The 14,202-nt window shown below is 35.4% G+C and overlaps 1 protein-coding gene across 4 annotated transcripts; it reads left to right on the top strand.

The window, feature by feature from the left end:
- The first annotated feature begins 2,778 nt into the window (after window positions 1-2,778).
- LOC18441529 (AT-hook motif nuclear-localized protein 1) lies at window positions 2,779-13,500 on the top strand. Of its 4 annotated transcripts, none has more exons than XM_020671886.2 (10): window positions 2,779-3,406; window positions 5,487-5,774; window positions 5,864-5,998; window positions 6,086-6,199; window positions 6,288-6,409; window positions 6,504-6,591; window positions 10,818-10,885; window positions 11,284-11,415; window positions 11,779-11,940; window positions 12,854-13,500. In XM_020671886.2, exons 1-10 carry the CDS (start codon window positions 3,082-3,084, stop codon window positions 13,133-13,135), a joined length of 1,716 nt encoding a protein of 571 aa, XP_020527545.2. In that variant the 5' UTR covers window positions 2,779-3,081; the 3' UTR covers window positions 13,136-13,500. The 4 variants fall into 4 exon arrangements, with proteins under 4 accessions (XP_020527545.2, XP_020527546.2, XP_088702335.1 ...); XM_088846208.1 differs by lacking the exon at window positions 2,779-3,406 and adding an exon at window positions 3,843-4,116; XM_020671887.2 differs by lacking the exon at window positions 5,487-5,774.
- The last annotated feature ends 702 nt before the right edge of the window (window positions 13,501-14,202 follow it).

Genomic DNA, 14,202 nt, shown 5'->3' with positions numbered 1-14,202 from the left:
CTTGATCCCTGCAATCTAATTATGGTTTACCAAACCATATAACTTCTACCCAACAAAAATTGGGAAGAAAAAGAAGAGATAATTATGAAGTCCATGGAACAATAAAAATATTTTAAAAGGAGGTGCTCACCAAACCTTAACATCAACCCATAAAAAGGTGGCAATTTTTTTTTAAATGTTGTATTTATCCATATTGATGTGGTATTTATCCATATTCCTTAAGGCCAAGCAATCCATTAGATAAGAACTTTCCAAATCTACCCCTTGTATGTACCATTAACTAACATGGAAATCCCATTTAGAGTAACAGCCATGTATCTCTTAATTGGTTTAGGTCTTTAGGGGCATTTGACATGAGGAGTTATAGCACAGACATGACTACAACTTTAGGGTCGCAAAGGTCCTGAATTCGATCTCAGTCCTGGTATGGGTCTAAAAATGGATTCAGTGGGTTGGTCCAGCTTCAAATCTTGGGCCTAAATACTATTCCGGTTCAGGTCCAGCCAGACCTGGACCCGACCCGATCTATTGCCACCCGTATTATAGCCGTATTATAAGTAAGAGTTGAGTTGCTTTGGCAATGGAAAAGTGTAGCATAAAGATAATTTGGTGTTTGAAAATTCACCCGATTTGACTCGAGAATGCGGGAATGAGCCAAATTCAGACTGAAAGGCCTATAATTGCCATAGTAGGTAGTTTTTAAACTAATTTTTTGACCATTTTAGTCATGAAAAAATTTGTCAGCCTTGCGATGTGCCCTAGTAGTCGATCTTGGCTGAAAACCTTGAATGGCTGAAACACACGAGTCCCATTGTTTTTGATAAAATTGTTTTTCGTCTTAAAAGTTACTTGGTTTGATTTAGATCTACCCCAGTTGTGACTCATGATTGCAAAAATTGTGTTGAAAGCATCGTTACACCGCAACTTTTTGACCATGATGTGCTCATATGTTTTGTGTTGTGATAACAGAATAAGCATTGTTGTTGGAGTTATCGAAAGTTTCAACAAAAAATTGTCTAAGTATTACTCTAATGACACTAGTAAAGCTATAAAATTATTATTTAATAGCTTTAATATATCTATATAATAGCTGCAAATCATAATCCTATATTGTATCATCTTTACATATTTGATTTTTTCACTACGCTTTTTTGAACCAAATCCTAAATATTCATGATTCTATAACTTACTTTATTTTTTGACGATATGTATTTTTTCCTCCGATTTTTTGAAATAAAATCCATTCATTACCGATATTTTATTATTCCCCGACTTGCTAATTATGGGACCGACCCACTTCTTAGTCCAAGTTGGAATCAGTCTATTTCCCATATAATTGCCTTAAGAGAACCAGAAGTCTGTTAGGAACCTGACAATTCAAATTGCCCTTGTCCAGTTCTGTAAGAGAACCGGGCCAGTTTGTCAAGAACCGGACAATTCTACTCCACTTATTTTTTTAATTTTAAAATTAAAATTATTATTTAATTTTCTAGGACTGATTCCAAGGAGAAGTAGTCCATGAGAGTGTCGATATCATTCGCCAATCCAGACCAAATTTCTGGAATGCTAAATTGCCCAGTTGATCCGATTATTGAAACGCTATATTAATGTTTGCAAAATCAGCTTGTCCAACTCAGAACAGGCCAGTCAAAATGGAACCAGGCACTTGTCAATCTAGTTTTCGTGCTCCAGCAGAATATTTTAAAAAAAAGGTCAAAAATATGTAAAATTCCTAAAAATAAGGGATTGGTTTGTAATGTGTATTTTTTTAATAATTTTATCATTTTGACAAAGATTAGAAAATGTTTTGCTCATGAATACTTATTTGTACAATTTTCTATCTTTTTTGAAATTTTTTGAAAATACCTTTGGATACAAATCGATTTTTGAAATATATTTTTCTACTAATTTTTAACTTCATTTAGATGTGCTTTGTTTAATCATGTTTTAAATATATATTTCATATTTTTTTTAATTTTTTTATATTTTTATTTTTTAATATTTTTTTGAATTGGCCGGGATCTATCCCAATTGAACTAGCAGATTTACCAATTACTCAGACCCAACCCTTGGCAGGTTCTAGGCCAGTTCGATTTTTCGATCGAGACTAAAGTTGTCTTAAATCAAGTATTCCAAACATTTTTGGTCCCAAGTGGGCATAGTAGGAAATAATAGTAAACAGGGGCTCAAATAAGGCAAATTAGGTAATTTAGGTGCAAACCCTTTTATTTCTTTTTATTCTACTAAGAAAAACTCTTTAATAATAAAATATTTTTATTTTTAGGAAACGACAAATAAGAGGTCAGTGGGAGCTCGCCGAACTGGTCGGGAAAAGGCGGGGTTTTTAACGTTCAAATTGTCAGCTTTTAATTTTTAAAAAGAAAAAAAAAAACACCTTTTCCTTTTCTTTTATTCCAAATAAGAAATTATTTCCCCTCCTTTTTCTTTTCTTTTTTTCAATTTATAATTTCCACGCCTGAGATCTATTAAAAAATATTTCACAGAAACGTATTTTTGGGGTTTTGTATCTCCCCATTAAAAATAATAAATAATAATTTAATGCTTTCCTTTTTTTAATTTTGCTATCTTTTACTGGTTTTTTATGCAAAGGTGGTTTTCGAAAATAAAACCAGAAATGGTTTTTCGACCTCAAATCCATGTCTAAATCCTACCATAAGAAGAAAAAAACCAGAAAAAAAACCATAGCGAAAACCACTTATCGACTTACTTTCGTTGAAAAAACAGGTTTTTTTCCCTTCTAAAAGGAACGTTCTTCGAGTGATTTACAGTGAGAAAACCGCTTTTTGAGTGATCATAGTAAAAGAAAACCGCTGGTTGAGTGATTTACGGAGGAATACTCTGTATCATCTTGAAAATTATCTGATCCGAAATCTCTAATTCTTTTCAAATGGAGCTGGGCCTGGTCTATTCAGTAATGGAGGAAACTAAAGGACTCGGATAGCCTTCTCTCTTGGAGCTCAAACTGCTTCTTCAGAGCTCGATCAAGTTTCTGCAACTTTTGAGGTTCAGTTTAAGCTTAGCTTTTCTTGTTTATTTTGAATTTTTCTGGTTTTTCTGAGCATGGAAGGGAGAGAAGGGATGAGCTCTGGGGAGGGGGGAGAGGTCGCCGGAAAGTTTCCTCAGGCCGCCGGAATTTACAGTCAGACCTCCGGAAAAGCGCCGGAAAACCCTAGCCCGGTGATCAGCAGTGGCGCAATGGTGAGTCCAGGTATGGTTATGAAGAAGAAGCGAGGAAGGCCGAGAAAGTATGGACCAGGGACTGCCATGGCTCTTGCTTTAACGCCTGTTTCTTCGTCTCCTGGTCCTATGAGTCCATTAAGCTCTGGTAAACGGGGTAGAGGGCGGCCACCTGGTTCTGGTAACAAGCAACGCCTCACTGGTTTAGGTACTTTCTCAATTCCTTTTCTTTTCTTTCCATTTCTTTATATACTTGATTTCTTCTTTTTCATTGCATTTTTTTGTACCTTGATTTGTTCTCTTTCTATTGTATTTCTGTAGCTTGCGATTTTTTTCGTCTTCTCTCTTTTCTTGCTATTTTGATCTGTGCTGTAAATTTATTTATTTTTTATGGATTCTAGGGTTGATGTGAATGTTAAGGATACAAATGAGTGGTTGCCATTATGTTATTCCGTGTCCAGGAATTTTTGATATTTAATTTTTGATGGAGTTTTAATGATGGGTTTACATATTCTTGGTTTTTGTGGTGGGTGTTATTTGTCTAGAATCCTAGGTTCATGATTCTGGGTTTCTGTTGATGTGGATTGATTTACCCTTTTTCTTTTTACTCCTTGTGTGGAAAGGTGCCTTGTTTGTTTGCCCTTAGGTTTCTTCTCTCACTTTTTTTAGGTTTCTTCTCTCACTTTTTTCTTTCTCCTGATTTATTTCTCACCTTTTCAACCTATGCTCTTCACAAGCTAACTTGCTAGTGGGGTTAAAGTCTTATTTATTCATCTTACTTTTTGGCATGGGGGAAAATATTAGGGAGGTCTTGATATTTGCAAATGGTGTGGCCTCTGGTTTTATGGGTTAGCTGATTGGGTCTGAACACTCTGTTTAGGATACTAGATTTATACAAGACAAAGTCAAAACTCTTAAGTAAGTGTCTAATGTAAAGTTGTGCTAGGATCATGCACTTTTGTACTTGCAATACTTTTCTTCTGCCTCCACCTTTTGGGGTAGTATCCAATTGGTTCATGTTGAAGTAAATGCTTCAAGTTTGACACTTTGAGCGTTTATGGCCATAGATACATCTGAGAGAGAGAGAGGGAGTGATGCCTCCTATTCATGGTATTGAATGTATTTTCTGATTTGTGGTTTCAATTATAATTTGTAGTTTTCCTTTTATAATTGCCATAGTATATTTTATGGGGTCGAACAATAAGGACAGAATTTCTTCAGTTCCAATCGACTAGGTGTATTGTATCAATTATTTTCAGTAATATATCTGGAAATGCCTAGTGATTCCTTCTTAGCATTGACATCATTTCGAGTACAACTGGTACATTCCAAAGCAACTCGTACTCTAGCATCTTTACCTTTGGCCATGAACCTCCTTTGGATTTTGGATTCACTCAACTCTTCTATTTTCGATCAGAGATTGGGTAGTGGAATAGGCATGGTGATAACTAAGATGCCTTTGAGTCTCTTGTGTACATTCTCATTGTCATTTTTCTTCTAGCTGAAGGGTTTTGTGCACTTAAACATTATAATTTTGTATTTTAATTGTCATTTTTCTTATTGATAAGGCTATTAGTTTTTATATGTTGATTTGTTATATAAATGCCACACATCTGAAAGGAGTAAACACAACATATGATGCATGCTAATTTGTACATTTGCATAACTTTTGACCTTATTTTTGTTCGTGGTGGAGTTTAAATCAAGGACTGAGTTCGAGGGACATGGATATAGATAGGAATATTTAGCAAACTAAACAGATTTCAATGGATAACTTTAGCAGGCCACATAGTTTGAGTCGTACGCAGGCCAAGTTGAATCTTAAGTCATGACTTACAATAGATGGTCATGATACAATCTGCTTTACAAACTTCTGAATATTCTATTCCACTTCCATCTCATATTGGAGAAGTTTCTGACAATGAAATCTATATCATCATCGTTTTAGCCTTTTCCCAATTAATTGGGGATGATGAAATCTAGATCCTTCTCCTAATTCCATTTAAATGTTGACAACCTTCAATGTCCATTTATGCACCCTTTTATTTCTTGTCCTTCATTCAATCATTAATGGCATCGAGTATGATTGTGAAGTCACTATATCTACTCTACAATCCACTTCGCTATGAGACATTCAGCAATGTTCTATAGTCTACAGAGCATTGTTATCAGTAGGTAGTGGGACTTCTTGAGAATCTTGAAATAATACGCAACTGAGCTCATTATTTTTATTTGTCATAAGGGCATTAAAAGATCCAATTAGAATGTAACTCTCCGTCAATCTGCAGCTCCCCCACTCTTACAATGCTCTACATACACAACTCTTGTTTGCAAGGCTGCAAGACATAGGCGAATACTATTAATGCGACAACGTCGGTATGCGCGAGATAATTACCTAACCATTCCAAATATAGTATCTGTATCAACCCAAGAAACATTCTCACATTTACCAAAAGAATCTTGTACAAGTCCAAGAGAAGTAGTTGTACAAGTTGTTCGAGAAAGACCAATTCACATGCAAAGTGGGTCTTATGTCAATCTGTTGCAACCATTTGGTTCACCATTTGAATTTTCAGGTTGGAATAGTACATTCATTATACCTTTAGTCTTTTCTTACCTTTCCTGTTTGGACATTTCCATATAATGATATTTTGTCATTATTCAGCTAGAAGTTCTTCAGATGAATCTGCTTCATCGACCATTTCTGAGCACATGGATTTGCATGATATGGGTGAGAATCTAGAAGATGATTGTTGCACTAGCCGACTAGAAAATCATGCAGATACAAGACGACTGTCAGGTGGTTAATCCTAAATTTCTTACACTTCTAGCATTTGCAACCAAAGAAGTTTCTTATACTAATGGAATTCCTATACTTCTCATCTAGAAATTTGGCAATTAAATGGCGCTTCTTGTGCCACAACAAAAGGGATACTGAAGGATGGTGTCTTGCCAAAATCCTATGTAGGGAGCTGTCCTGTGGAAGTTGATGCAATCTGTTGTAAGTTCTTTCTAGTTTGTTGTATGCCTACCCCTTACGGTCTGAACCTTTCAAAATAGTGATTAGAACAATTATATCATCCCTGCAGCTACGAAAGCCTTGAAAAATTCTACTCCAACAACCTTTGATCATGACAGAGCAAGACAAAGGCGAATACGAATATCACAAGTACTTCAAGCTGCTCGACAAAGCAATCAGGCTGCTCACACGGTTGTAGACGTTAAAGTTCAAGAAATTCGTGTGTTTAAAACAAGAATATCTTGCCAATCACATACTCAATAATTTGATTCCTGCAAATGTGCAGGGACTAGGTCAAGAAAGGCATGATCCACTGCAAAGGGACCATTGTGTAACTCAACAAATACACCAAATCATTCCTGTGCAACCTTCAGGTCACCTTTCACATGATTTATCTGTTTCTTACCCGCTGATTAAGGACTTACTTTCTAGTACTCTATCCTCCCTTGGGTCAATTTGCTAGATCCACCATTGCTGAGCATGAGATGATTGTGACAAAAATTGAGAAAATCATGTCAATCCTACAGAGGTTCCATAATTTTTGTTAGATATTACACATTCCTTTGGCATTTCCTATCATTGTTGTCATTGTGCATTAACTCGACCCTACCCATTATTTGTCTCATTGTGTCAGTATCTCAAACATGTGTGACATTTTTTGCCACCTCAAGACGACTGTTAATGTTAAATCTGATTTATATAACTTTAGTAATTCATATTATTATAAATTCATTGAATTATCTTAGAGGCAATTACATATCATTTTGCCTTGTTGTCCTATTTATATCTTCTTATGTTTGAGGTGTTGCTTAAAATAAACAAAGATTTACCATGTAGCATAAAGAGTTCATGGTATAGCATATAAAGTTTATAACTCATTGACATATAAACATTAGATGAGTAGTTTTTGTTCCCATTTTTTTTGGTAACCCTATCCATATATACAATCCAAGCTACATCATGTAAAACCAAGGTTTGATAATTCGGCGATCTGGATCAAAATCACCCGATCCGGATCGAAAATTTTCTAAGCCGGTCCGGTTCCCATCATATGTCGGGAACCAGTCGGGTCCCCATGAACGACCTGCTCACTGACAAAACTGGTCAATTCTGTCAGTAATCAATCAGATCTGTCATAACTGAACTGGCCTGAAACAACCGCCCTATATTACTCACCATTTTTTAATTTTTTTTATAGCTGTTAATTTTTTAAATTTTGTTTGAAAAGTGGGCAGTGGCCCACCCCATAATTTATTGCTTCTTCAAAGTCACCACAACTCATTAGTCAATCATTTTCCACACCTGCGTAAGCATAGGTCAGCATGAGGCCACATATGTGACTAATGCCGGTACACTACTATGGGTGGCTAAGCTTTTTATAAAGGACTTTGCTTTTTTAAATGCCCGATGCAGGGATTTTTTCGGGCGTCTTCACTCTACTGCATGAAATATTTTGCTTGGGACATTTAGGAAACGGATAAATTTTGAGTCGCATGAAATATTTTGCTTGGGACATTTAGGAAACGGATAAATTTTGAGTCGCATGAAATATTTTGCTTGGGACATTTAGGAAACGGATAAATTTTGAGCCGCATAAAATACTTTGCTTGAGACATTTAGGAAACGAATAAATGTTGGGGCATTAAATAGTAATAGTGCTTCACTCTACTTTATGAAATGACTTTGCTTGGAACATTTAACGCTATTGCATGAAACAAATAAATTTTTGGGGTGTTGAATAGTGGTATTGCATGTGGACATTTAAAAGAAATAAATTGTAAAAAAAAAAAAAACAATTTGTAAAAAAAAAAAACCTTTAGAATAGCGAAAGCATGTGGTGGTTAGAAAGTCGAAATGGAGGATCGTAGTTTTTTTCATTATTGTCATTTTGGTTTAATGAAAATACATAGCTCATTGTGAGGGTGATATCTTTTTTTCTCTCTAGGAACTCAAAAGGTCCAAAATTATTGTAGGAATTTTTTTTGTCACTATAAAAATTTGAGTCATAGAGATCATTTTATTTCAATGAGTTGCATTTTAAATCTTATTTTGACTATAAAATGGATGTAATGGATAACAAACACTCAGACATGAGATAGGTTCCCAGTATATATGTGTTTTTAGAAAAATAATAAAAGATTACAATGCAATACCATTTTTTTTTTGTTGAAAACTTAAAAATCTAGATTTTTAAGAAATTATAGTGACTTTTTGACATTTGTTTAATGCCGGATCTTGCCGTTCCGTCAGATTCTCCGATCCAGATCGCCACTCCACTGATCCGACACGGTTTTTGGGGTGGCCGATCTGGGCCACCGATCTGTTTTTTAAAGCCTTGTGTAAAACTATGAAAGGTCTATATTTTACAGATGGGTGCCGGTACTAAAAATACGAGTTTGGAAACTAGCCTCCTTGCTATATATTGTATATTTTATAAGAATATAATTTTCTTTATTGAGCTGATAATGAAAATATAATATATAAATTTATAACAACAATGACAAAAGCAACATTATTACAAAAAATTATTATGGTAATCTATAAGGAAAAAGATCAAATAGGTAATTTGTCCCCCAAAACTAAAGTTTAAGGGATTTCTCTGATCTGAAAATTTCAAAACATCTTTAATCCATGTTGGAACAATTCCAAAAAAGTAAAATTTTTTGAGTTTTCAAGACCCTGGATGTGTCATCCATCAAATGGACGCTTCAGAGTCTGTCTTTCAGGGGATTTGATTTGACGCATTTTTTGAGTTCAATATCTGTTTCCTTTTTTCTCTCTTTAATGGAATTGATCTTAGGAGTTGCTAAAAGTTATATGAAAATTATAGATTAGATTAAATAAAACCCTCTAACCATGTTTGGGTTGTGACCATGTGATGCAGCCTGTGGGACAACTAAAACACACCCTATTTTTTAATGATATTATTGCATATGTTTCTATTTAAACATTGCAATAATTTTATTGTGCAACATGTTGAGATATTGGCAATTTTTTGCGCTGCTATGTCTGACGTTGCTGACATATGTGACGTATGACACACGTCATTGTTATGCACCACTGTTTACATTGCCCCGACACTTTATTTGTCTTAGAAGTTTGGCATGACCTCGTCTTTCTCGAGGCAGTTCCTGACTGCTTTGGAGTGCTCACCTGGGAACCCAAGTGACTATTGACTACTTTGACCATGTGCTAGCAAATAATGTAATACTCCTAACTTTCCATCACTTTCTCATGTCCTGTTGGGTCTAATTTTGGTATGGCCAGAGGGTAACTACCAAAGGATGACTTTTTTTTTGGTTTGCAAACTCTGTAGGTTATCCGATTCTAACATTTGGATTCACAGGATATTAGAAGCTCAAAAAAATATGCCACTTAAGCTCTCTTAAAGCTGTGCAAAGGCAACCTTTCATTTTCTTCCAACTACGGACTCCTCCAATTTAGGCTTGTTTATTAATGATACCAAAGCTTCATTTGAATCCATACCACAGGTTACTGATTAAAAGTAGGAAAATATCTTAACCTTAATGAAGGAATTGTCTTAGAAACTGGGATTAACCAAAACTCTGCTCTGCATGTTTTGTTTACTTGCTTTTGACCACTTGGCAAGACCGGTTTGGATTCTTTGATTTTTTAATTTTCTTGATTTACAAGGTTGGATCTGAAGATTTCATGCATGTCTATATCTTTTACACAGTTCGACTTCAATTAGAAAGCTGGTAAAATAAGCCAACCAAATCCATGATGTGGCTTTAAAAGGCATCCTGTATCTTGTAAATAAAATGATGAAAAGAAGATAGAAACACCAGGAACATGTTTCTCTATTCTGCTTGATCATCCTCATCTGGTTCATGATTACTAGATTGTTTATAGTTGATTCAAAACCCATCTGGAGATTTAGTCACATCTAGTTGAAGATCCTGTAATCATACATACATGCACACACACACACACATCTGTCTCCTTCCCTCCCTCTGTGTGTGTGTCTGTGTCCATGCTCGCTCATGTGTTCAGGTGCATGCGTTGGTGTGGGTGGGTGGGTGGGTGGGTTTTAATGTGGTTGCTTGTATGCATCTGTTCAAGCTTGCTAAACACCCAGGTAGTTTTATACATTTGGAGAGTTCCCATATACTACAAATTAGGGTTGCTTGCTGATTGTCTTCCAACATATTCTATTGACTCTTCATATTGGACTATTTATTACATAGATCTAGTTCTCATTGCGGGGAAAATGAATATTTTGGCAGGATATGAGCGTGATAGTAGACTTAAGCTCACAAGCCTCCCTTGTTAATCTGTTCCTTTAAAAATTGCACTTCAGTTTTTTCAGTACTGTCACCAATGTTTTCCATTTAGTTATACTCTACTAGACACTTTTGTAACATATTTGATATATATGCTCAAAAAATCCAATTCAAGCAGCAACCAGCAAGTTTCTGATATTCCCTTTTTCTGTTAATATATATGTTCCTGAACAAACTATACAAGATCTTACTTGTAAGATAGCCTTCCTCTACATATAGATTTGGATATTATTCAAACATTTACTAAACCTCTTGGATTTCACGTCTTCTGATTATTGTTTGGTGTATTCTTGAAGGTGAGTGGGTTACAAATTCTGCTGGGGCTGGATTCACTCCTCATGTCATAACAATTGCTGCAGGGGAGGTATCTTATTCCTTAATCTAACCTCCTTTATCTCATAAATGCATCTTATTTAACTGATATTACAGTTGTTTGATATATCAATTTTCATAACACCCCATTTTGTCAAATTTGATATAAACCCATATGTGAACTACCAATATTTTGGTTTTGTGTTCACATGGTTCCAGCCAAACCTCTGGTTGGCCATAGACTCGCCTTCAATTTTTCATAAATGTTATTAAATTAATCTGTCATTATTATCATCATAGCCTTTTCCCAACTAACTGGGGTCGGCTACACGAATCCTAGTCCGCCATTCTGCCTCTTAAATTAATCTGTCAATTTACTAATGAGAAGGCTGCCATAAGCATTCACACCTAAATTATATCATAAAAGACATTATGCTTTGTTATGTGTAGGATATTACAATGAAGATAATGTCGATTTCTCAACAAGGTCCTAGAGCTATTTGCATTCTTTCAGCAAATGGTGCCGTTTCCAATGTTACACTTCGTCAACCTGATTCTTCTGGTGGTACTTTGACATATGAGGTGTGTTATTCAGTTATGTTTCTTAATAAAATATGTGTTCTTGTCATGTCAATACTCTTACTTGGATTTAAGTTTTTGTAGCTTACACTGAGCTTATGTTGCTTTACTGCATGTTGGTCTCCCACTCTCCGTGTCATTCTCTCCCTCTCTCTTGATGTATATGTTTGTATGCATGAGTATGTCTGTTGTGCATGTATATGTATGTCTATGTGTATACATCTGTATGTATATACACACATTCATATACATTTATGTGTATGCATTTATACCCTTACATGTATCTATATATGTATTTATTTCTTTGCTTTACCTTCTTTTGGTGGTTAAGAGGTAATAAATCCCACTATATGGTTTTTCCTGTAGGGTCGCTTTGAAATACTTTCCTTGTCTGGATCTTTCATGCTCTCAGAGTTTGGGGGAACTAGGAGTCGAACTGGTGGTCTCAGTGTATCTTTAGCAAGTCCTGATGGTCGAGTTATTGGGGGAGGTGTAGCCGGTCTACTATTGGCTGCTAGCCCAGTGCAGGTAAGGTGGAATCTCAATAAACATCAGAACTCACATCAGAACTCAACAGTCACCATGCAAAAAAAGATATAGTTGTCAAATAAAAAAAGAAATTAATTTTTTCTTTTTATCTTAATAATATGCATGGAATTTGACCCGCAACCTTGGATTAAAATCTAAGAGCTCCAGGCAAATATATTTCCTAATTATGACTTGCCATATTTTATAAACTGACCTATTTAATTTTCTCATATTATTCGAAGAACAATTGTTTCATGCGGACTGGACAGCATTTATACAATATGTGGTCCAGAGGTATAAAGCATCCATCTTGTTTTCTTAGTAGAATTAATAATCCTAGTTTTCAAATTTTATTTATTTTTTCATATTCATGATCTCCATGTTAAAGATTATATATTCTCTAAACATTAGGATCGAAATCTATTTCAAAAATAAATTTATTTAGAGGCCCTTGGCCGCATGCTAACCGTGTCTTTATTTGAATGCCTTTTGGTTTTCCTTCTTTTTTTCTTTTTTGAGTATTTGGGAAAGAATACTGTAATCCAATTGACTGAGGGAAACCACAGTCAATGCGTCATCACTGTTTAATGAAATGATGGATGAGGAACAAGAGATAGAGGGACCCGCCACAACATGATATGACCCAAATATGGGTCCGTCTTTCTCTCAATCACCATTGTTAATCTGAGGGGAATAACTGTCGTGAACAATATATGACCCCTATCGGAGTTCCACTCTCACAATTGCCATCTTTAATCTGCTGGTGATGATTGTAATGGATTATGGTTTTCCATAGTCCAATGTGTTATACTCGTATTTTTTGCTTCACTTAGGCCAGTATATAAACATCTGGTTACTTTATGCATGTAATAGTCCTTGAAGGGTTACACTAGTAACAATTTTGCTCTCTCAGATTGTTGTAGGGAGCTTTTTGCCTACAGAGCAGAAGAATAAGAAACCGAAACCCCCAGTTATCTTGGGGCTTCCCCAAATGGGTAGTTCAGGTGAACCAACGGCTGCAGTACCAATATCTAGTGCAGCCGTGGGTGAGACTTATGGAACCCGAACTCAGGCTGCCCCTCAGCCGAATTCCACTGCTACGGCATCCTATCAGGGTGATGGATGGTCTTCTTTAAACCCTGTAACTGATTCAAGGCATTCAACAGATATCAATGCTTCCTTGCAAGGAGAATAATATATTGGCGAGAGAAACCATTGGAGTGCTATCAATGTTTCATTGACTGGAGAATAATTTATTAGTGAGAGAAACAATTGGATTTCGGAAATCATAATCGTTTTAGTTTTTCTGAACTTGAGACTGACTTGTAGACTTTGACATTAGAAAGTTAGGAATGAACTGATATTTCAGTGCTGGATTAGAGTACGCCCTCACCTTGTGGAGCCATGTTTTAGATCACTTGCCTGATTTGTAATGATGAGGCTTACCTGGCTTATTTATTACTGAATTGTGATCTAGGTGTCCGGTTACTAAAGAATGTACAATACTTTGTATTGCTCGTGTAACTTAATGTTATATCATTTGGGTTTTTATGATTATTATTTCATTTGGGTTTTTATGATTTACTTTTCTGATTTATACTCTCTTCAATAGCATCTTTTCTCAAATAAGAAAACAGGCCTTCTATGGAATCGTATGACACCCAATGAATGCGAGACCAGTTCTAGCTGTTTGATTGATGTGAATTAGGAGAGTCAGGTGTTGATTTCTTTTGGTGTTTGTATCCTTTGCGATAAGTTTTTTACCATAAACTTGAATTTGACGTGTTTGGATTTTGGAGAAGGGTTGAAACCAAAATTTCAAATTCCGGACTGAACATCAATCAGATTAAGAATTGGGAAAGATGGTTCTACATGCTCATATGTATTATGTTAGCTGAGAGCAAACACACACACATGCACATACATATACACACTGTGGAAGTGAACGTAATCCCTTCATGCATACAATCATTCATGTGTATGCATGCTTGGAAGTATGCTTGTGTATATTGGAGTCGAGAGCTGATTTCCAAAATTTTACTGAATCTTCTAGATTTTCTATTCACAATTATGCCCGTTCTTTTTCATTGATTTGTTGAAGTCCTCAGCATATTTTGTCCCTATAGTTATTGTTAGATTTGTTGCTATCCAAAATCACACACATTAGAAAATCCTATATTATGTAGGATTGAAATATTTTCATATTTTGTGGGATTGAGATATTCTTATATTATGTATGATTGAGATATTCACATATTATGT

This window comes from Amborella trichopoda, chromosome 9 (genome assembly GCF_054954075.1).
Source record: "Amborella trichopoda isolate Santa Cruz 75 chromosome 9, AtrichopodaSantaCruz75HAP2 v2.0, whole genome shotgun sequence".
NCBI classification, from domain to species: Eukaryota; Viridiplantae; Streptophyta; class Magnoliopsida; order Amborellales; family Amborellaceae; genus Amborella; species Amborella trichopoda.
Note: the sequence above shows the minus strand (reverse complement) of the source record. Positions and strands in the feature narration are given on the sequence as shown.

Bases quoted from the DNA above. Each gene is read 5' to 3' on its own strand.
- LOC18441529 (XM_020671886.2), top strand. From the start codon at position 3,082: ATGGAAGGGAGAGAAGGGATGAGCTCTGGGGAGGGGGGAGAGGTCGCC. The intron at 11,416-11,778 runs GTGTGTTATTCA...TTTTTCCTGTAG, and splicing joins GTGGTACTTTGACATATGAG to GGTCGCTTTGAAATACTTTC. The intron at 11,941-12,853 runs GTAAGGTGGAAT...TTGCTCTCTCAG, and splicing joins TGGCTGCTAGCCCAGTGCAG to ATTGTTGTAGGGAGCTTTTT.